Below are 24,278 nucleotides of genomic sequence, written 5' to 3'. Positions count from 1 at the left end.
ATGTTCATAAATAAAATTTTATTAGAACACAACCATGCTCATTCATCTGTGCATTGTCTGTGGCTCTTTTGCACTACAACAGCAGAATCGGGTAGTTGCTACAGAGACCCGGTGGTCCTTTACAGAACCACTGTAAAGTTTGCCAACCACAGTTGTACAAAGCACTTTAACAGACATTATTTTCCTGGGATCATCCTGACAGTTTGCCACATAGGCTGGACAGCTATTTTCCTTCCTCTCCTACAGATGAGAAAAAGGTTTGCGTGGTGACCTGCTGTGAGTGACATGATGGCTAGAACTCAGCCCTGGGTGTTTTTCATCCATAATGCTCCAGTTTTTTCCTGTTCTTCTCTACTGCCTCTACCCAAGAGATACTTTTGTTGTAGCCAAAAGAAGATATACAGAAAAAGTGAGAATCATACTAACTGAAATGTTAGTGAAGATTTTTGATGATTAAAGCTTTATTTCTAAGTGCTTGCAGGATTTTCCTTTAATATGACAGTGAGTCCCCAAATAGAAGTTCGAGAACATTCTTTATTTGTGGTTAAATTAATTTGGTTGAACAAAGAGATTTCCATTGTTGCCTTGGAAACTGGTTGCTGGTGATACCTTAGCTCCCCCAGGCATTTAAAAAATAAAATGTTAGTGCATTTTAACAGATGTCGTTGCTAGACTGCCCTTGGATCTTTGATCATGCAATGGGCTCCGTTGGCGACTAGTCTTCATTCCTGTCTGACAAGCCCTTATCTGTCCCCTGGAAAACTAACATCACTGCCATCAAGTGACTAAACTTTTTATTTGTTTTACCAATTAAATTGCTAATAATCCCTAAATGAAACTAGTTTTCCCTTTTTCAGACTAGGCCTGCTTCAGAAGACCAGATATTGGGCACACAGGCTGGCTTATTCTAGTAGAACATTTAGAAAATATTACCTATTAAAAAATATTTTATGACTTCCTGCTGGGCTGGTTTTAAGTGAAATATGGTGGGGAGATTTATTTACAATTCTCTATGTATGTCTTGCTCTTCCCTTTTCTCTAATGAAGCTCGAAGCATCAGGCCGTTTATCAGAGATAATTATACAACAGATGGAGCTTTTCTGATATATAATAGTCTCCAAGTGGAAGATTCTTTCTCATAATGAAGAATGCCCAAACTTTAAATGTCTCTTTTGATTTTAATTTAAAAGTATTTTTTTTTCCGTGCACTTATCTGTCCCGAAGCTCATTCTGTAAAGCATGCTGCTCTTATTAGGACTGTGTTCTAAAAAGATTGATACTTTGTAGTATAGTATGATAGTGTACACTTATATGCAGTATTGAATTGAATGGCTGTAAGTCACCAGGAATCAATGTATGGGATCATTAAATTAATCTTTGTCACAATGCAGAGGGACTTGACAGTTTAGCAGTGTTTTCTTTTGGAAATTATTTCTATTCCATAATGTTAGCTGGGTCAGAACTTCTTCAAGCACTTGTAGTGTCATCTGACCTTCAACTTGTAGTCAAAATAAAGACCAGATTAAAGCAAAATCATGATTCTTAAATTACTCATTTGCTGGCTTCTTTTTTTCTTTTCCTTAAATTTTAATCCTATAAATATATATATATATATTTTTGGTGAGGAAGATTAGCCCTGAGCTAACATCTGTTGCCAGTCCTCATTTTTTGCTGAGGAAGATTGGCCCTGGGCTAACATCCATGCCCATCTTCCTCTACTTTATATGTGGGATGCCTACCACAGCATAGCTTGATAAGCAATGCATAGGCCTGCACCTGGGATCTGAACCTGCGAACTCTGGGCCACCAAAGTGGAGTGTGCGAATTTAACCACACACCACCAGGCCAGCTCCCTAATCCTACTTTTTAAGTAACAAGTAAAGCAAAGACTATACAGGTTTATATAGAATAGGAGGTGAAAATACTCCTTTAATACCTCCACCCCAGCCCAACCTGTGGTTTCCAGAGATAACCACTGTTTATTCATTTTGAGTTATATATTCTTTTTTATGCAGTTATATATATGTTTACTTACATACAAGGTTTTCTTTATTTTTATGCAAATGAGAACATACTATACATATTGTTTTATAACTTGTTTTTTTATTTAACAATATGTACTAAAGATCTTTCCAGGTCAGCACACAGAGATCTGCCTAATTCCATATTCCATATTATTATTCCATAGTATTCCATATTATTATATTTTTCCTTTACTCTTGAGGCTGTTTCTGATATTCCATATTATTCCATATGCCTGTTCCGTATTATTTTTTTTCCCTTTTCTCTTGAGGTTGTTTCTAATATTTCACTACCATAAGCCATGTGAAGTAAACATTTTTGAATGAGACTAGTGGCACATGTGTCATTTTTCAGTGATAAACACATGGAAGAGGAACTAACAAGTCAGAGAATATGTGTATTTTAAATTTTGTTATACATGGCCAAATTAATTTCCAAAATGACATTACCACTTTATATTCCCAAGAATAGTGTTTGAGAGTGTTTCCCATACTTTTACCAGTGGTAAGTATTCCTTTCCTTTTTTTTTGGCAATAGGCAATAGAATAATTCATTTTAACTTGCCTTCTCCTGACCTCTCCTGATAGTGAGATTGAGCACTGCTTTGTATGTTTATTAGCTATTTATGTCTCCAGTGATTTGCCTAATCTGTATTCTTTGCTTATTTATTTTTTTATTAGCCATCCTTTTCTTACTGATTTGTAGGAACTCCTTATATATACTGGATAATAAATCTTTGTTACATATCTTGCAAATATTTTCTTCTGGTATGTCACTTGGCTTTTAATTTTGATTTGGGTGCCTTGTATTCCATTAGAAAATTTACAAATTTTTAAATTCAAGTCTGTTGTCTTTTGTCTTCTAGGTTTGTGTCTTTCTTAGAAAGATTTCTCCATCACAGGGTTATAAAAATATTTTTTTCTGTATTTATAATACTTTTATAGTTTATCTTTTTCTATATTTAGCTCTTGAATCCATCTGGAATTTATATATGGTATGAGATACAGGGATTTATTATTATTTTTCTAAATGGATAACTGATTATCTCAAAACCATTTATTTAGGCCTGGTTTGAAGTGCCATTATTATTATATAAACATAGATCTGTTTTTAGGCTCTTTTATTTTGTTCCATTGGTCTACTTGTGTATTCCTGAGACTGGAATATAGCTTTGTGGTATGTTTTGATATCTGATAGAGCTAGTCCCCTTTAGTTTTTCTTCTTCTAAATTTTGTTGGCTATTCTTTCATATTTTCTCTTCTTGATGAATTTTATAGTCAACTTGTCAAATTCTGTTAAACATTACAGCATGATTTTGATTGGGATTACATTGAATATATAAATTTATTTGGGAATAATTGACATTTTAATACACTAGTGGGGCTTCTCATGTAAGAATATTGTTTATCTTAATTTATTCAAACTTTCTTGGATATTCTTTTGAGAAAGATATATTAAAAAATGATATAAGCCTTATACATTTCTTGCTAGAATTTCTTCTTTACTTTTTTTTTTTTTTTTGGTGAGGAACATTCAGCCCTGAGCTAACATCCATGCGAATCCTCCTCTTTTTGCTGAGGAAGACTGGCCCTGGGCTAACATCTGTGTCTATCTTCTTCCACTTTATATGGGATGCCGCTGCAGCATGGCCTGACAAGTGGTGCATGGATGTGCGCCCTGGATCCGAACCCGGGCTGCCAGCAGCAGAGCGCACTTAACCACTATGCCGTGGGGCTGGCCCCCTGTTTACATTTTTATATGGTTTTCTTCTCATTCCTAACTCTAATGAGACTACTTCTAGTAATATTTTACAAATATCATATTTGCTATAGGTTTCTTGTAGATATTATTTATCAGGTTAAGGAAACTTCTATTTATAGCTTGCTAATTTTTTTTCATCAGAGAGGAGTGTTAAATTTTATAAAAAGCTTTTTCAGCATCTATTGAGATGGTCATATGGATTTCTTCTTTAACTTTTCTTTTCCTGTACTCTAACACAGCCGTCTTATGTTCTAATATTATGTAACATATCTATTCTTTGAAAGCTTGAAGAACTTATTCAAAAACTGATTGGCCTGATATCTGATATTGGACTATTTATGTTTTCTACCTCATTTAAATTCAATTTCGGCAATTAATATTATTATTAAAACATCCATTTCATCTAGATTTCTAAATTTATTGCAATAAAATTATGCATAATATTGTTATCTTTTAAATTTCTTGTATTAAAGGTCCTTTTAATTTTACAGTATGTATTTTACCAAGTACACAAACTAAGTCTTATTTTTAATTACTCTGATATTGTTTATATTTCCTAATCGTCATTGTTTATGATCCTCTAGTTAGTTCAGTGGAGAAATATTAAAGGTCTGGGAAGTTGTCACTGCTACTGTTGTGCTTTCATAGGATTACAGCCATAATCTTTAGACGATTCTTGCTTCTAATCTTGCCCTAGTCCATAAACTTGTCAGCTAAAATCTCCCATTGATATCATGTTAAACAGAAAAGGCAATTCTTTCATTGACTCATCACTGCCTATTTGGTCATCCAGATTCTTAATCTTGTATCAGCCATTCTCCCCCATAATCTGGACCCTCATTGTATCTGACCTTGCTACCCTTCCCAGCACTAATGCTCAGCTCTGAACCAAACCAGTTCCTTTTGTCCCCAGAACAAATACTCATAGTATATTTTTATTCATGCTCTTGGAAACCCACCTTAAAACCATTTCATCCATGCTGATTGCTTCCTCCAAGGAATTCCTCTACTTCCTACTTGTAATATCTAATCACATATTGTCTTGGTTTGACATGAGAATGTCATCTCTCTGTACCAGTTTAGAGGCTAAACCCAAAATTAGCAGAGACCTTATTTTATGCTGCTTTGCTCGCCCCAGAGCAGCCAGCACAGTGCTTGGCAAGGCAGTACTCAGTAAATGCTTAGTGATTTAAATATTTAGAAAATTTTTCTAATTTTTCTTACTTTAGGAAACTTCATGTGTTTTGATACATTAAAAAGAGGCTTCTCATTGCCTGAACCTGTTTTGAATAGCTACTTAATATTCTTTTATTATTTTCTATGCCATTCAGTAACCTCAAGATGAGGCAACTCAAAAAGGTAGTTTCCCTACCAAATTTTGAAATTTGGTTGTCGTTTTGTGGTGACAATTCATCTCTTAACAGAGCTTTCAGAATAATGGGAGACACGTTTTGTTTTTTTTTTTTAACTGTGCAAATAGCCACCTGCTTCGTGGAAATAACAGCTTTTGCTCATAGGTGTTTCTTTTATCACTTGAATTTCCCGCTTCAAGATTCCCCTTGGCAAGAGAGAAGACTAGCAAACTTGAGACACTCATTTTCAAGGATCCCTGAAGAAGTCTGCTAGTCTGGAAGGTTGGTTTCCTGATTTCCTCAGGCACCTATGAGATTATACAGTTATTGATATTCAGGCTAGCTCTTGAAGCAGCAGCATCACTGTCCCCCTCTTTGCAAATGCAGATTTTTTTTTAATGTTCTTATTAAATGAAATGCTCTATACTTTGCTGTGAAAATAAAGGTCACAGTGAACAACCACACTTCACACAGCTTTAACCTTTTGCACTTGTTACATTGTTTTTATTTTGTGTAGATACAGGTCGTGGGTTACACTGTGCTGATTTTAAACTAAATCTAAGCTTTATTATGACAGAAGTGTTTGGCTGAAATAATCATATTATAATAGGGGCATCTGTTTGGGTATATTAGTAGTTATTTTAACCTTGCATGAATATATTTTAATTGTGTTTGTGAACTTCTCTCCAAAAATTTAGAGCTGCCAATGCCAAAAAATGACTACATATAACTTTACATTTTGTATTCATGTGCTCTGTTACTTGATAAACCATTTTACTTTTTGATTTATCAAAAGGATGATTCTTTAGATTTAATAAAAACTATAGGATGCCACCTTGGAAAGGAATTTTTTAAATTGCAAAATATCAATATAAATACTTCTCTGCATAATTCAGATTGTGACATTTTCAACTTTTATTTGCAAAGAGAGGTCCTATTAGTAAGACCTGCTAGTGTTCACTTCTGTGAAACAAGAAGGTTGGACTAAGATACCTTCTATTTAGTGTAACTCTGAACACGTTGCCAGCTGTGGTACAGCTACCCATAGGAGAGGCTCAGCAAAGGCTCAGGGAAGAAGGGCACCTGTGTTCAAAATTCTTTTTAAATGTCCACGGGGCAATACCTATGGCCTAAATAGATGTCTTTTTCCATTTTCTCGGAACCCTTTTATGAAGAACATGCACAAATTACTTCCCTTTCTGAGGAAGGCATTGAGCCTTTTAGTTGCTCATGCAAGCCAAGATTTATGAAAACACTCTTGGTAGCTGAACTATGTCAAAAAAATAAAAGCTCTTCTAATACTGAGTGGTTTCACCAGTAATGTTGGTACAAGATTCATGCTCGTGTTGATGGTAAAATGCAAATATAGAAATCTGAGTTGGGCCTTAGTTAAGCCTGTAAATAGTCAGAACTGAAAAGCCTAAATTGGAGAAGTGACAGCTCCTGATTTCATACCCATGCTAAATATGCTTTGTCACGGAGAGAAACAAGTGTCTAAAAATAGAACTGACTTTATTAGCCAGGTGATATTTTGACCTCTTAAGAAAAGATTCTAGTTTGGATCCCCAGATCGTGCTGTCTTAGAATTTAAGTGTTGATTACTGTTAGACTTCATCACATTTTGGAGTATTGGTGGTGGGTGTTTGTCAGTATCTTAACATATGGGAAGCTCTGTTTTGGTTGTAAGGGTTCTAGATGAGAGATTGTGTCTGAAAAACTAAAATTGAACAAATTTGACTGTTTGCTCAGAGTTCCATGAAACATGTTTTTACTCTTCCTACATAAGTAGCAGAAATAGAATGTCCTGGGTTGAAATTATGACTTGTAGAGTTTATTCTACTATCCCTGGCCTTTAGTTACTTAAATATTAACATTTTGTTGGAATTAGGCAAACCTTTTATATTATTTATACTAGTGCATCGATTGGTCTTTGCAAGACTAGAATAAGCCAATTGGCCTGTGAGGAAAGTATAGAGAAATTGGAAATTATATTAATCTTTAGATTCACTGTTTTGTTCTATACTAGTGTTTCTCAAAGTTTGGTCCAAGGATCTATAGAGGTCCCCAAGACCCATTAAGGGTGTCCACAAGGTCCTTCCTTTTCCAACTACATAGCTGTGTGAGGGTGGTTTTCTTCACAGGCTTCATATAAACAATACATGGCAACAGATTGAATGCAGATGCAGATATGAAAATCCAAGTGTCTTCCTTTAAGCCCGGCTGCTCTCATTATTTTTTATAAATGTATAGCTATTTTTCATAAAACAATATGTTTTTATATTGACATGTAATTATTTTTATGAATTTTAAATGAAGATATATTCTTAAATTTTTTCGGTTTTAATTTCAGATCTGGTAAATATCACTAGATATAACCCACATAAACAAAAGCTCTTTAGTGTCCTTAATAACTTTTAAATGTAAAAAAGGTGCCAAGACCAAAATGTTTGAGAACTACTGTGCTAGATCAACATGTAAATATGATAAAAATCAACTGTATTTGTTAATAGTTGCATTTCCCTTCTGAATGGCTGTGTATGTCCAATAGTTGCTTTTGGCCTGGATCATTTTCATTCAATACTGAAAAATATATTTTGAACACCTGATATGCTAGATAGCATACCAAGATGAGTAAGACTTTGCCCCTACGTTTGAGGCTCACTCCATTAAGCCCATTGCTGAGTCAGGAGAAAGCATTTCTTCCAAAACACATCCTCTGGTCCCGGTAGGGATGTCCACTCTCTCTTGTAAAATAGTCTGTCAGTACTGGGCAAATGCAAAACATTCCTGATTTCATTTTGCTCCTAGTAGTGTTCCCTGGGGAAGGTGGTGTGGGAGAATTTTTAATTTTATTTCTATTGAGCAGATAGGCTAAGAACACACACACACACACATACATACACACACACACAAATATTTGTGGGGCTGCCCAGCGCTGTAATTATTTAGGGGGGTAAGGGTAGAATGGTAATAAAATTTTGTTGAGAAACCCTTTATGAGCAAAATAGATAGCTACCAATAGCAGCTTCTAACCACTTTGAAAATTCCCTTCTCATAAATCCCTAATTTAGATCTAAGTGATGTGAGAGGTCATGCAATGAGTTAGGATTAGAACTTCTAACTAAGAGATTAACACTTAGATTCTGTAACAAGCTTTGTAAATGGTTTAATTTGAAAGTTTCATTTGGGGAAATGGGAGGGCTAGTATTTGTGCTGAAGATTTTCTGTAAACTTAGATTCCCACTCGTTATATCTTTATGTATCCTTGTTTTTAATCGATGGTGCTTTTCAAACTCAATTATGTAGACAGATTAGGTATGTCCTTCCTGATTAAAACAATTCATGAATTGCAGGTTTAGGGTGAGATTGGAGGATAGAGTTCTCTTTTCTGAAGAGATGACTTATTTTCTTGTGCATTCTGATCTGTACCTGATATTCATTTATTACCATTTACTATTTTAAGTATATTGAAGGCTTTTAAAGAGGGAATACTTTACTGCTGAAGAAATATAGATTCTTTAAATATTTTTAAAAGATGATTTTACATTCTTAGTATGGCCACATCAGGAGACAGTGTAGAGTTTATTTCACTATGTCCGTTGCATAGATTTTTTTCTTGAGACGCCACATCAAAAAACTCTCCATATTATGATCTCTGGAGACAGAGGAGAACTGTAGCCCTTGAATCTGTTGTCTGAAATTACCATTCGAACAGTGAGTGTGGAAAAGTGAGATGCTGCAAAGGTAAACAATATGCAGGTTATGATAGAGTGGAATTGACAAGCTGGTTAAAAAAGGATGATGCATTTCTAATTAGCCCACAGTGTCTTTAGTTGGAAATTAATTAGATACTGTTATGTAAATGTAATGTTAATTAAGCAAGAATATTGAAGTGTTATAAATCTGCAAAAGGAATGGCTATTTTTGTATATTAATGTTTTCCAGTTACCGTAAAAGAGCTGATCCTAGAATATTTGTTTGATTATTGAGCTTCTGGCAATTTTTAGCTGACTGGCTCCTTGACAGTTCATTTTTCCTAATTGATGTGTTTTAGCACATGGTATAACTGCAGCCAATGAGGGCTAGTGGAACCAGGAGCCAAAAATAACCAGTCATCAAGGCAGTTTTAACAGAACCTTTCTGGGTTGATTGTTGATCTCTATTTTCAAGGTTAAGGAGAAATACTATTTTTCTGTGTTTACTCAGCCTTAGATTTTGAGTGCCTAAGATGATTGCCAGCCTAAATGCAGCTGCCCTCCAAACCTGTGTTCTCTACTTCCTCTTTGAGTCATAATCTTCAGCCAGTCTATGGAATTGACTACTACATGGTAGCTCAGAGTTTTTTGACATGCTTAGTAACTCTACAGGAGGCTGAAAAAGAAAATTTAAGAATTCTGCTACTTTGGCTTGAAATGTGAATGTTGATAGTTAATGGGGTACCTCTATTCAGTCCTTCTGGTTTTGCAGGTTACAGTGAAGTTAGTATGCAGATTTAACCCCTGTCTTCCACTTTACAGGGCTGAAATCAGTACTGTTTCCCCAAGAAAATCTACTACCCTATTGCAAATGCTATAACGATTTCTAGTTGTTAGGAATACAGCTGAAGAGTTTCATTTCATGGCTCCCATGTGAAATTGCAAATGCGATCCATAGTGCTGCATTATGTATGACACCTTTAATACAAGAATAGAAGCATCGCCAGAAGACAAGACAGAGTATTCAGACTTCTGGTCACAAACCACAAGCTACCACAGACATTATTTACTTGCAAACTCCAGACTATGAGTTGTTGAAACTTAGGAAAAAGTCCTCTGAATGTAATATCAAATAAAAAATGATAGTCTGTTATTAAATATCTCCAGATAATAAAGAAACTTGAAAAAATTCAGATATTTAATTTGCTTTATCAAAAGAAAGCAAAAAGCACTCATGGTGATTGGCTAGAAGTTCAGGTTAGTTAATCTTGATATCATCTGATTCAGAATCCCCAGAGCCTGTCATATTAAGCAAGGAACTTTATGATTTTTTGTTAGTTTTTAAAAACACAAAACTTACTGTTCCAAACTCAGTTGCCACTAATATAGGCTAGAGGGTAATGGTCTGAATTGTTCTGTGCTTAGAAATACATTTATTTGCCCAACCTTGATCCCACCAAACTCTCCCTCTCCCTCCCTCTCCCTCCCTCTCTCTCCCTCTTTCCCCTTCACCTATATAACCCAGTCATAAAGAGGCTTCCTCACCTTGCTCTTCAGTTTTGAGCTATGTTCACCCTGCTACTTGGAAGGAAGAGGAAGAAAGGCCACGAATAAGAGCAGAGTTTACAGTGATTTATGGGACCATATGCCAGCCCCTCTCTCAGGCCTTAGAAAGCCCAGTAAAGAAAAACCAGCTCCATTCCTTGGTGGAGCAGATGCTCTGACTTTGACCCTTACCATCAACTCTCAAAATTATTTTGTTTGCTGTAACCACATGGGGCCCATGTTATATATTTATTGTTGTGGACAAAAAACTGAAAAGGTTCCCCTTGAGTGACCCTTAACTTCCTGCATTCATTTTAACAGAGTTGATTTGGAATTAATTGTGTAGGGGTAGATATTGTAATCTCTTGTGGCTACTCCTTTTATCTTAGAATATAGGAATTTTGTATGACAGCACAATTAGTGTAGAATATACATATGGTGCTCACAAGCATCTATTCTGCATTTTAAAGAGTTTCATAGGTTATAGTCTGCCTGACCAAACTTAATTCCAAGCTCTCTGTTTATAATATTGTCCAGTTATCAAAGCTGGGATGTATTATCACTGCCAGTTACTCTTTTTTTAATTTTATTTATTTATTTATTTATTTATTTATTTATTTATTTATTTATTTATTTATTTATTTATTTATTTTTGTGAGGAAGATCAGCCCTGAGCTAACATTTATGCTAATCCTCCTCTTTTTGCTGAGGAAGACTGGCTCTGAGCTAACATCTATTGCCAATCCTCCTTTTTTTTTTTTCCCCCAAAGCCCCAGTAGATAGTTGTATGTCATAGTTGCACATCCTTCTAGTTGCTGTATGTGGGACGCGGCCTCAGCATGGCCGGAGAAGCGGTGCGTCGGTGTGTGGCCAGTTACTCTTGTTGTCAATTTGTTTTGGCTCAACTATAGTTCTGTTTGTACTTTACTGTAATGTAGTGAATACATTGGATTGGGTTGTTAGTTTAACAAGCTCTCTGGAGAACACTTTCATGATGATGCATGTTGAGATATGCTAGGTGGCCTTAAAGTTATTTGCATATTTGCCAAAACCTGCAGAAATTCATTCGTTAGGAATTTTAGAGAGGATAAACTCTCAATCTACAGATGAGGTAAAGATTGCATTTGTAAACGTGGGAGTGTTAATTCATGAGTCCTAGCCAAATTTCTTCAAGGGTTTTGATTTGACCAGTTATTCCTTCTCTTATAATTTTACTGGATGAATTATTTTATGTCCTTTTAAAAAAGTATTCTGGTAGTTAAGCTGTTATTGACCCTTGTGCTCTGTGCAGTTCAGTGTTGTGGGAACTCAGTGATCTTAGCCAGATATTGAACTGCAAGTTAAAGGAAATGTTATCAGAGATTGGAACTAACTGTGTTGTTAATATTTACATTGTGCTCAGCTGGTTTAAAAATGTACTCTAATCTCTTCCTGTGCCCACCACAACCTATTGCGTCAAAATTTCCAGAGTCAGGGCCTGGGAATCTGTATTTTTAAAATACTCCCTTGAACTTTCTGGATTCTGGAAATGTGCTCATATTTTTATCTGATGGTCATTACACAGGTGTATATATGTTAAAACCTTTCAGGGTATATATTTAAGATTTGTTTACTTCATTCTAGTATTTTATTCTCTGTATGTTATACGTCAATAAAAAAAGCTTTTAAAAAATGTACATTACTCTCCTGATTTGGTCAAGCAGCTTGCGGTGGTCACTTAATGAACACTATTAAATGCCCACTGTCCACATAGTCATGATCCTGGAGTAGATGACATAGTGGGTCTTGACCCTTGGGAGTATAAAATCTGGTGGAAGAAAAAGTGATGTTACATAATATAAAGCTTTATAGTTGATGAAGTCTTTTGGTACAGATGATCTCATCAACACTGTGGTTTATGGGCAATTTTACTATCCCCATTTTTTTGTTAAAGAAACTGAGGACCATTTATCCAAATTACTCAGCAAGTAGGGAGTAGTTATAGGACTTAAACTGAGACTTTTTAGAAAAGCCTATATTTTCCCAGAAATAAGAATGCTTCAATTAACAACAACAACAAAAAACCTTCACATGGAAGCAGAAGCTATAGCATTTTATGGAGCTATAGAAGCCAGTGCCCAGAGAGTTCTCAAGGATGTGGAGTCGATATTAGGTTTTCCTGCGGTTCATTGTCTCTCCATGTTGCTTATTTTCATGCCATAGTTGCCCATTTGGACCTCTGGAATTTTAGTATATTAAGCTTTCTCTGGTGAATGTAATGTTTCTAGAAGATTTTTTCAGTTGAAATTCCCTACTCTTTTGGTCTTTCTGACTTTCAATTTATTCTTGCCTCATTTTCAAATTCTTGGGAAGTATTTCCAGGTGATGCCAGCCAATGATGAATATCCTTCTTTCTTATTAGCATTTATTACTTGTTTCATATTCTTTGGCACTTGATCATTTTCCATTCAGCTCTTTTTTGCTGCCATGTACTGTTCTTTCTTTCTTTACACAAATTTTGTCTTCCTAACAAGATTATAAGCTCCCTAAGCATGAAACTAACCCATGGTGGCACACAGCAGGTTTTCACTAAGTGCCCTTTGACATAAACAACACACTTACTTGGTTTTTCCCCCTTTTTCATATTTCCCCCCGTCTTACACCTACTAGGTTTTGCTGCTGTTACGACCTTAGTATAGGAAAGAGTAGACTAACAAGGAGCTTCTTAGGTGGGATCTTCAGGTACTTAAACCCATGGATCTTCAACTCTAGGAACCAGTCTCAGAGCTCTTTCATCTTTCCTTCCTTGTTGATGAGTGACTTTAGTGATATGAAATCTTGTTATGGGTGACATACAATTATGCCAAGTAACCATGTTTCCCTTTGCTAGTCATAGTCACTTAGGGAGCCTTTTCAAAATATATGTAACATTTGCTGTGTGTTCTCTTCCACTGTGATCACCACCACTGCCCATCCCAAGGCATGTCAGGAACCACTGGTCTTCATATTTATACAGTAACTTCCTATTTCAGAAGGTAGGGCATGGTTGGTGGAGACTGTTGGGGTATTTATCAATATCAACTTAAGAATTTGTTGGTGGTTCTGATTCTGCGGAATGAAATTATTGCTTTTCAAGCCTTCACCCACTGACTGACTGGATCTCTTGCATACTCTTGAATTACACCTATCCAGCAGATCTTTGAGCCCATAAAAATTCCATGAAGGCCCTCTATAATATTCTTAGAATTAAACTAGATTTTCTTCTTTGGTCAGTAATGCTCTCTTTATATATTAAAATGATCTTTATTTCTTCTGACAAACAGTTTGTTTTTCCTTAAGGAGTTCCCTCTTTCAGATAAGGCTAGTTTTGCAATAAAGTCAAAGGTAGGGTGATCAACCTAAGAGGGAGTACTCCTGCTTATTGCTCTGTGGAAAAACTCATCTCCCCAAACTTATGGCTAATTTCCTCTCACCTGGATCTGAATTCTAGTTAAAAGTTTATCCTTTAACTTCTTAACATTATGTGAGGCTCAGTTGTTTTTTATGAAAAACACATTATAATGTAGAAAGAATATCGATGTGTAGGCTAAATTGCTGAACTAAAATAGATCCTTAGAGTTAACCTACCCTTACCACCTCCACCTTTCCCACTACCCTTCCTTATGCATATTTGCAGGTTGATCCCTGCCTTTTTAGGTTTCTGTTTATCCAAGATAGCAGCCATGGGCATGTAGAGGATATGTCCTGACTGATGTGCCTGCCTTTATGTTTCTAGGTGGGCCATGCTCAGACACAGCTCATGTCTCGTTAATCACACCAACCAAAAGATCCTGTGGTACAGGTATGTACGTCATTCTTATCTGGATTCATGCTTATCTGAATTCTTCACAGAAATTAGCTACTGGTTTTAACGTGGTGTCCTTGCCAGGGTACTCTGATTTCTTCCATCAGTTGTGAAGTGATGTATACGTGCATAGTGTTGGGAGTAGAGTGTGAGCAGGGGTCAGAGTGGTGCTCTTGGAAGTCAGGTTGACTGAGTTAATGCTGGCAGCTAGAACTAAGAAGGTGAACATCAAAATTCACCAACTTCCTAATGTCTGAAGAATATTATTAAGGCATGAAACATACAGAAAATGCCTAGTGGATCATTGCCCAGTTTCTAGCATGTGGTTCATTTGTCTAAGTCTTGGACTTACTAAAAAAACATTATTTAAATAATGGAGGCTGTACAGTGAATGAAGTTGTAGTACAGATAATCAGTGTTTTAACTTGGCTATTATAATGTCTTAATAGTTTTAGGAAATTATTTTCTCTCATTTGTCTTAAAGCCATGGGGTATGCTGAAATCATTCTTTTCAGATGCATGGAGTCCCAAAAGAATTTTGTGCCTCTGTGACATTTTTATTAAACATGAAGTCATGAATCTTGTAGCTTTCTAAAGAGCAGTCATAATAATGCCCATTGCTCCCTTAGCCTCTAGCTTAATTTATTTTAAACAATATTTGTCTTTTCTAATAATGCAGCCTGCTATTTAAAATATCTTAAGGATTATATTTAGAAGAGTCAAAGTAATTATTTTGTTTTTCTAAAGGTCACAAAGTATTTTTCATAACTTAAAAAGTCCTTTTAACTCCCCAACAGAAAAATCACAAACTATTTCTGTGTACAAATTTACACTGAAACCTCAGCCTCTTTAAATGCTCGTACTTTTGATGTTAAACCTCAAATAGGCCTGTCCTTGCACAGTTCCAGAGTAACATTCAGGCATTGAACTCTAAGGAATTTAATTTTACTCTTCTGTTCCAGATGATCAGTTTTAAGGCAGGGCTATGTGAGATAGTCTTGGCATGGTCACATGCCTCCTGTGCCCAGTACCCAGCCTCCACTGGGTAGTTCCTAATTGAGATAGAAGAGAACTGTGCCCTGGAGTGAGACAGACTGTCCTGATTAGCCAGTGGGAAGTCAGAGAGCCAGCTTCCTACCCACTCCAGCCAGAAGCTTGAAAACGTTCAGAGCCGGTGATTTCGGGTCCAACACTTCACACACACGGTGTACTTCAGTCTTTCTTCTTTTCGTCTGTTCTCGGTCCTCAGGGCAGGGTTTGCTGTTAGCACTACTGACATGATCAGGTGGCAGTCAAGGAGTGAGCGTCGAGCACATTGGGTCATCCTGAGAGATTTAGAGGCTCCTGTGCTCAGCTTAGACACTGAAACTAGGAACTGAGGGTAATATTTTTAGGTCTCCATATGTGAAATGATAAACTCATTGAGTTCTCATTCACACATTTCCAGGCCTTCTTTTAGGTGAATACATAATTCTCATAATTCTAGAAAAAGATGGAGACTTTCTAGCTTGGAAGGAAATTAATGCAATATGCAGGTCATCTCCTAAAAAGCCTGTAGGAAAGTTGAGATTTCTCAGTGTAGACGGTAAACGCCATCAGGTTCAGCCTGCTGCACTTCTTCTCAAGAAGCCTGTCTGAGCCCCCTCAGGCTTCTTGAGCTAGCTATACTGCCTCAGCCTTAAATAATGGTCCTGACTCTAGAGGACAGAGTTTCCTGATTTCCAGAGCTAAATTAACTGATTTCCTTTGAGAACCATAGGTTGGCTGTTTTTGTCTCCATCTTTCTGTCTGTTCTGGAATCAGCAGGTTGCCCATGGTGTGGATTCTGAGCATTTTTCTTAGCATCACCGATTATTCGTGTTACATTGCTGGAGTGCTCTTGTATTCTTTATGTCTGGCTTCTTCAAGAGTAGGACTCTTGCCTCTAACACATGCTCTGTGGTGCTTCTACCATAAGGGGCATAGTGACAGTAGTTCTCCCAGAGCACAGAGATTAGATGATTGCAGGCATAGATGATCAGTAAATAATTACCTTACAGTGATGTCATTTCTTAGGAGCCGTAGCGTGAAAGCCTCTGAATTAGATTTTATCAATCCCCTCCCAGCCAGTCTGTCTATACAGGTTTGGACCTAAAGCAGCCTCCAGCTTAGTAGTGATGTGTGTTAGAAAAAGGATACTTAGGCTAGAATAAAGTGGTTTGTTAAGTCAGCGGTCTCTGAAGAAGGGCATATATGATGTACAATCTTTGAGGTATGGATAGAAAATAGTAAAAGCTCTTTATCACAGCCTTTTAAAATTTCTGTTTTGTGGATTCATTTCATAATTATATATTAGTCCATACTAATTTAAAACCAGCAAATACATATACAAATATATACATATTAAAGGTAAATGGCTACATATCTGAGATAGGAGTATACACTCAAAAATGGTTAGTGATCTCTTGAGTAAACAGGTCATTTTCTTTTTAGAACTTTGAAAATTAGATCTAAAGATTAGCATTAGACCCTGTATCATGTGGTTGAATAAGCCAGGGCCTGAATGTAAGCCTGAGTGGTTGATTAATGTCTCTATGTTTCACGTGACTACTGTTTGATCAGAGGGTATTGTAATTTAGAGAGGTGGACAGCAGTGTAGAGTGGCTGGTCTGCAACCATCAAAATGAGAGAGGAAACTCTTTTTAAGAAATTGCTTTGCATTAACTGTGAGTCTAAGAAGCACATTGCAAAAAGTAGCAATAGTGGCAATGAAAGATCAGTTTGTATTTGTGAACTAGGTGGGAAAGGCTTTTCTTTAGATGCTGGCTTTTAGCCACATAGAACTATTAACGGTTAAATTCTGTGTAATCTTTAGATGGAAAAAAACAGTAGCATCATGATCATTTTGCTATTTAAGCAGAGGAAAAATTAAGCAAAAGTGTGTGTGGCTTTGTAGAGCTCTTGGATATCTACAGTCAGCAAAGAGCTGAAAAAGTGCTGCCAAGTCCCAGGTTGCTTTTGTTTAGAATGTGAGAGTTAAAGCATATCACACCTTCAGATTACTAGAGAGAGTCAACATTTCTTCAAAGAGCTCAGAATGTTTTGCACATGTTCTCTGGTAAATTTTCACAACATTCCTGCCAAGAGTGAGTATACTGTGAAGGAAGGAGTTCGCTCTCCTTGGCAACAAACCACCAGAAGATTCCCTTTTGTCCTTCATCTTTTCTTACTATCAAGTTATACCTTCAGCCAGAATGTTATGATCTGAGGTATGGTCATCTGCTTTGGACAACTTTATTTGGAAGATATTTGGGTATTGAGGTGAACATCTTCATGAGGTCATATTTTTATGTTTAAAGTGCCTTGTAGGAAAGAAGAGAAGTTCGTTGTCTTTTCTTAGGATTTCTTATTTTTTCATAAGATTTATTTGCAGAGTTACAGGAGAAGAAATAAGTTATTTTGTATTTCATTTATTGGAGCTTGCTATTGATGAACCTAAAATTTAAGTCACAATGGATGGATAGAACAATGTCTCGTCTTAAATTTTGTTGGAAAAACAGTCTCTCTCTAGCAGGATTCTTGAACAGTGACTAACCCAAGGACCCTGCTTCTTCCAGGTGGGGCATTAACCAACTCCTAGCTCTAGGCCCTAGGTTGAATATATTAAGGGGTAGACTTTTTAGCATACAAAAAAAGGAAATTGCTCCTTCCCTACCTAGTTCACCACTCTTATATGGCTTTATTTTGTTTTTTTCATTTTATAGTCTCTTTTTTTTTTAAGTTAAGATAAGAAAAAAGTTATAGACAAGTTTACAGACTTGAAGGTACTATCAACAGACTTTTGCTCCACTATATCTATATTCCCTTTTGTTCTTCTTCCTCTAAGTATGTTGAGTAAATAACATTCTCTCTGATAGCCTTGAAAAATGTTGGTTTTAAAATGCTATGTGTATGTTAAAAATGTGATTATGATTAGTAGAATAGCAAGTAAAATAGCCATTTGTGGGGCCATAAGGGGGCTGTAGTATAGCCTGAGATGAAAGCAGGTGGAACTAGAAACTGTCCCATTAAACATCAAGGCAAGTTTTTCCAGAGAATATCATCTTTCCACTCTATAAGAAGCATGTTAATTCAGTTTAATTGTATATCCCCTACCTGCTTTCTTTAGTTTTCTTTTCCTTTTTCTTCTTTTCTTTTCTTTAGGAAAGCACATGTTTATCCTTTTGGGTCACCTATTTTCCTTTCAGTGTGATAAACAGTGACATGAACTAAATATAGCCTTGTGTTGTTCATTGTTCCCCCCCAGCCCCCCACCCCAAACCATTTCTTGACTCCTTCTCTCAGGCGACCTGCTTGTGATATTATTGTCTATTCTTACAAAGACAAAAGAAGAAACCCCCTTTCACCTGAGAGTTAAGAGAAGATTGATTTGCTAAACACTCTCAATGTCAGTGTTTAGAAGCCAGTTAAAGGGAAATGTTGCATTGTCATTATGTTACCAAGAGGTTTATATAAGATGTTTTAAATTGATTCAGAAGCTAAATGGTGGTAGTGTTAAATCAGAGGTGGCCCTGTGAATCTTAGGAAATACCTACAGTTGTGTGTTTTATCTGCTAGTAGAGTCAATATTCATGGAAACATTTCAATCAGTGCATTAGAGAGTTGAGTCAGTGACTACAGACTGTATTGGTCAATATCACACACTGTAGGTGACTGTTCTAGGAAGGACTCTGTGGAGCTTTGAAGGAAGGTGGCTTTGGGTGTGAGTTCAACTGTGTAATTCAGTTCTTTTTCATTCTTTCTTTTTAGTCCTTCAGGTATAGGTTTTCCCTCAGGTCTGCAGTATCAGCATTTGAGACAGAAAATTAGAAATTTGACCTACTCATGTAATATGCAAGTTCCCATCAGGAGAATATTAGGGAAGATATAAACCTTTCATTTTTTATTAGCATTTAATATAACCATTGAAGAAAGAGCAAAACAGTAAATCTGTCATCGCAAGGAAAAAAGTATTAAAAAAATGTTTTACCTTGTGCACTCATCGTCTTGGGTCCCGAAGGAGTTCATTTGATTTCTGGAGTGGGGGACAAAATGAATACCAAACATTTGGCAAAAATTTCTCTAATCTAAAAGGTGCCATCTTGCCATGTTTTACCATAGGAAAAAACCCACAGGTTATCATGGTATGCCATAGTGGCTGTTTACTGACAGTATGTGATTTTTGGCCTTTGAGTGGTTAACTAGGGAAGGGAAATAATCTGCTAAATGATTTTTCTTGTGTGTGTGTGTGTGTGTGTGTTTTTCTGTAAAAACTTTAATCTGCCCGAGTTGTTTTTTATATTAATCGAATGAGATCACAAGGTGCACTATATAATTAGATGATTTGATACTCAGTATGTAAATAATAGCAGGTGAATTTAAAAGCATCTCACACAATGTATAGATTTCATAAAGGGTTAGAGAGAACTTACTATTTTTCATTTGTACCCTTAAATGAGAGTTAGGTGCCATTGCCACCAATCGCTGTGTTTGTTTTACAGGTGGGGGAGACATGTAACGCGTAAATTTGCTGAACTTGACGTCAGAAGCTTGTTTCAGAGGGCTGGTTTGGGTTTTACTTGTGAGAAGCAGTCGCACCCCCTCTGAGAAAAGGCTGATATAAGTGAATATCAAGCCAGGGTGCCAGTCTCATCAAGAGAAATTTTTGTACTTGAAGGATAGAAATGCGCTTCAGTATAAAGAGGAAAAGGAAATGTGATGAGGCTTATTGCTGTTTTGGGTGTGTGTATATGAGAAGCCTAGGCTTTCGTGTTGAGCTGCTCAAGCATGCTCCACATGCTTTGTGCAAATTCAGTTTGCTTGGATCCTTGAATGCAGTTACAACTGGTTTTTTTGGCCTTTATGGTCATTTATTTTATCATAGCTTGCACTCTTACCAAGGAGAAAAGCCCTGAACTTCCATTAATTAGCTGTTCTATTGCTCCACTGGGGCAAAATGCCTGAGCCAACACTATTTAAAAAGGATATCAAGGGAATTTAATACCCCTCTCCTCCTTTGCAACTTTTGGGTTTTTAGGGGGGTGGATCTGGGGGATGCCTTTCAGGTGCTGCTCTACAGCACGTGTGTGTCTGTTAGAGGACAGCATGATACAAATGTAGCTTTCCTGATGCAGTCTCACCAGAAGGAGCATGATAGAACAGCCACAAAGCTGCATTATAAATCATCTAAGCCTCGCAATGATACTGCCCATTAAGGAGACTTTTTTTTTTTTTGCCCTACTCAGTTCCTGGCTGTACTAATAGAACAGCATATCAAGCAAGGCTGTAAATAAAAGTTATTACCTAATAGGTGGGTGCTGAAGTGGAACGGACAGAGCTGAGGCATGGAGGCCTTATTACTGCTCATCAGCAATTATAAACAGGATAAAGTGTCTGGGACTTGCGCTGATGCAGCGAGGGCTAATAGAGGCTGGGAATGACACTAGGCCATGATAGGATGATATATGCTGATGGGTTTTTACTGCCTCATCGTACTGCTTGCTTCCAAGACAAGTTGTGTTATCTGTTTTCCTGCTTGCTCATCTATCTGAAGAGACAGTCCCAATGCCTCTCCTGCCAGCAGGTGGGCTGGCATTTATTCCTCATACCTGTGTCTGCTTCTAAGGCACCCCCCTCATGAAGAGTCTTCACAAATGTTTCATAATCATGGCCAATTAAAGCCATAATCTTATTGTATTGCCTGCTGTCATGGTTATAGATCACACCTTCAGAAGTGGTTGCTTATGTGGAATATAGGACCAGCAGAGACACCGTAGTTAATCAGCCAGTCCAGTACTTTATTACAAGACCGCCGTGATAGAGTCCTATAGTAGATTCTGTAGGAACATGCATAAGTGATAAGCATGCATCTTGCCCCTGGGAGCTTATACCATAAAGAGACAGAATAAGTACAGAAACATAAATACAGCTAATTCCAGCTTTAGAGGGCAAGAAACATAACTAATGTTTGTTTTTAAAAGTGAGGACAGGGAGGATAAATTATGCTAATCATTAGGAGCAAATATAATACTCATGTGGTCTTTTTCTTTTAAGGAATTATCTTCCTGGTGAAATGGTTAGAATTTAGTTCCTTAGAGTTGGGAGGAGTGATAAAGGGATACTGGAATGTGGAGGGAAAGTCAAGCAATAGGATTGTGTTTTCTAGTGAATGGAAAACTGCAGATATTGGCAATGGTTTTGAGTAGCACCTAAGACTTGGGAAAATTGAGATACAGCTCTGTTCAACTTCGATCACTCAACTTCACTAAACCATAGTAATTAGAGCTTTGAGAGAGGAGAAATCTGTAGCAGAGCCATAGAGGAATGCTTTGAAAAGGGCTTCCCAGTTTGATCCCGGAGTTTATGAGCATTCTGGAGTTCAGTTGTTTGTCATTTGTGCCTTTAAATGAATAGGTGCAGGACCTTCAGAAGCAACCTATCAGGAGACTTCCTGCTGTTAGAGAAATTGTAGTTTTTTATGGAGTTCTTTGATGCCTTAAGTTATGCATAGGTGTACCTCTTTTTAAAGAAGCCTGATATATGATAATTTCAATAATACAAACCAGATAAACTAAGAATTAATGTTTAGGAGAGTCCTTCAGTCTATAAAATGTCTTGCCACTGGGTTAATATGGATAAGTTTTTCCTTTTGCATATAAAGTAATATTTGACTTACCAAAAAATCAATTCCTGCTTATCCCATTTATTCAGGGAGTGTTCTGTGGGTAGTGGCTAGTGGAATGGAGGAAGAGAGATGAATCTGAGAAAAATGTTTTAAAATAATAACAACAGGATTTGATGGCTGATTAGAGTTGGCTGAAGAAAGAATGCAAAGTTATAAACCTGGGGAACCGAGGGAAGACAGATGTGACAGATGGCAGGGAACAAGGAGGGAGAAAAACTGGTCGAAACTATTTTCAGTTTCTGGTGAGCTAAATTTTAGGTTATTATAGATAGACCTGAAGAAAATTATAACTATAGGCCTAGTTTGGAAATCATCAATCTAAAAGCAATGATTAAAGGTGTACAAGTGGGTAAGGGGATGAATACAGATGAACAAGGGACCAAGGACTGTACTTAGGGAGCTGGGAAAGAGAAAAAGAAGCTGGAGAGTTAAGGAAGCTCAAGAAAGGAGAAAGCTTCATACAGGATCATGAAAGATGCATAAGAGGGCCCAGGAAACATGAGGACTAAGGAAAGCTGTTGCCTATGGCGTACAGAAAATCATTGGAAAACCTGAAGGAAGTTAGTGTATGTGGTGAGAAACCAAAGCCTGGTGGAAGGTTATTAAAGAGGCACTTGAATAACAAAGAAATAAAGGCAGCAGACAGAAGTCATTTAGTTAAGGAGTTAGTGGAGCCTTTAAAAACCAATAAATAATGGTAGTTGGAGGGAAGGGTCAGGCATTTCTTTGTGTGGAGGTGGTTAAGACAGGGGAGTAATTTGCCTTTGTTAAGAAACAAAGTTGGGGGGCGGCCCCGTGGCTTAGCGGTTAAGTGCGCGCTCTCCGCTTCTAGTGGCCCGGGTTCGGATGGGGGTGCGCACCGACGCACTGCTTCTCCGGCCATGCTGAGGCCGCGTCCCACATACAGCAACTAGAAGGATGTGCAACTATGACATACAACTATCTGCTGGGGCTTTGGGGAAGGAAAAAAAAAAAAGGAGGATTGGCAATAGATGTTAGCTCAGAGCTGGTCTTCCTCAGCAAAAAGAGGAGGATTAGCATGGATGTTAGCTCAGGGCTGATCTTCCTCACAAAAATAAAAAAATAAAGAAGAAACAAAGGAAAGGTACATGGAAAGAGAAAGAAATAGAAAATATTAGGGGAGAAATAGAAGAGATACACAAGCAAGATTCTTTAGAGGCAAAACCTAGAAGCATTAATTCCCTCTAAGACTATAAGGAAAGAGATGCAGGTATAGATAAATAGATTTTCTCCTATAATGTACAGACAGGTGAGACAAGATGAACCAGGGAGTTCATCCTAGAAGGTCATCATTTTCTGAGTAAATAGATAATACCATCAGCTGTAAGTAGCAGCAGAGAACTGAGGTTGTAAGGAGAGAACTGTTGGGGACTGAGGAGGGAAAACAGGATTTCGAAGTAGTAGCTAATCCAGACCGTCATTAAATAGTTTAAATTTATAGTGGGCCAAAATGAGCCTTTCTCTGGCTACTACATTTAACCCAGAAGAAAGGAACAAGTAGAGAACATGTGGTGCTCGTTTCTTTGTTTTTTAATTATATGTTTTCATTTTCACAAAAGTAACACATGGTAGCACATCATAACACAGAATAGTTTATAAGAGAAAGTAATAGTCTAGAGACAATCCCGCTTCACAAAACTGACCAGCCTTTCTCTCTTGACAGCTTCTGTTTTAGTACTTTCATTTTATAGGTTACCTTTCTAACTGTGGAAGGAAAAAAAAGGCTTTTATCTCTACTTTTTGTGACGTCAAGTGGTGTGAAATATGAAGATTTAGCTCATACTATTCCTCATCTCAGTGTTTGGTATTTATATTATTTGTTTTCATTCTTCTCTTTCTTGATCTGTCAACTTTCAGCACCATCTCTTAATGAGAATATTAGTACCTCTGATTAAAGATACTTTCTTATACCTCCTGTCAGCTACTTGTACTTTTTATATTGTCACAGTTGTTTAACTATTTACAGTCGGGCCTTGTAACCACAAGCACATCATCCATGTTATGTCCATAGGTTGTTTCTAAAAATTGACAGCCAGTAAATGACATTTACATTATTATGGCTCTGTAAATGTTGTTCTTTGCCAGGCAGCCAAGTTATATGCTAGAAATAAATTTCTTTTTGTATGGGTCTAACGTCACAGTCCCTGGGCCATTGAAGGAGAATGTTTTTACATCAGTGGCAAATCTGTTTTTTCATCAGGTGCTCAAAAATCGTGCTACGCTTTTGTTTGCTTTATATTTAGATTTTAACTTTTTGATACAGTTTTTCTCTTAGAATTTATAATTGCCTTTCTTTTTTCTTGCAATATTTGGTTTTATGTCCATATTTTTTTTCTAACGTGTATTTACACCTTTTA

General features: G+C 36.9%; 1 protein-coding gene across 3 annotated transcripts in view; it reads left to right on the top strand.

Annotated features, from left to right (window-relative positions):
* ZFAND3 (zinc finger AN1-type containing 3) overlaps window positions 1-24,278 on the top strand; it is a 329,977-nt gene that overhangs the window by 256,361 nt on the left and 49,338 nt on the right. For 2 of the 3 annotated variants that reach the window (XM_058554446.1, XM_058554448.1), the window contains exon 4: window positions 14,130-14,195. The exons of the other annotated variant lie outside the window; for it this stretch is intronic. In XM_058554446.1, the coding sequence (XP_058410429.1) occupies window positions 14,130-14,195 (66 nt within the window). The remainder of the gene's footprint in view (window positions 1-14,129; window positions 14,196-24,278) is intronic. 3 annotated transcript variants of the gene reach the window in all.

This window comes from Diceros bicornis, chromosome 14, assembly GCF_020826845.1.
Source record: "Diceros bicornis minor isolate mBicDic1 chromosome 14, mDicBic1.mat.cur, whole genome shotgun sequence".
NCBI classification, from domain to species: Eukaryota; Metazoa; Chordata; class Mammalia; order Perissodactyla; family Rhinocerotidae; genus Diceros; species Diceros bicornis.
The sequence above is the reverse complement of the archived record's forward strand: the minus strand, read 5'-3'. Positions and strand labels throughout refer to the sequence as shown.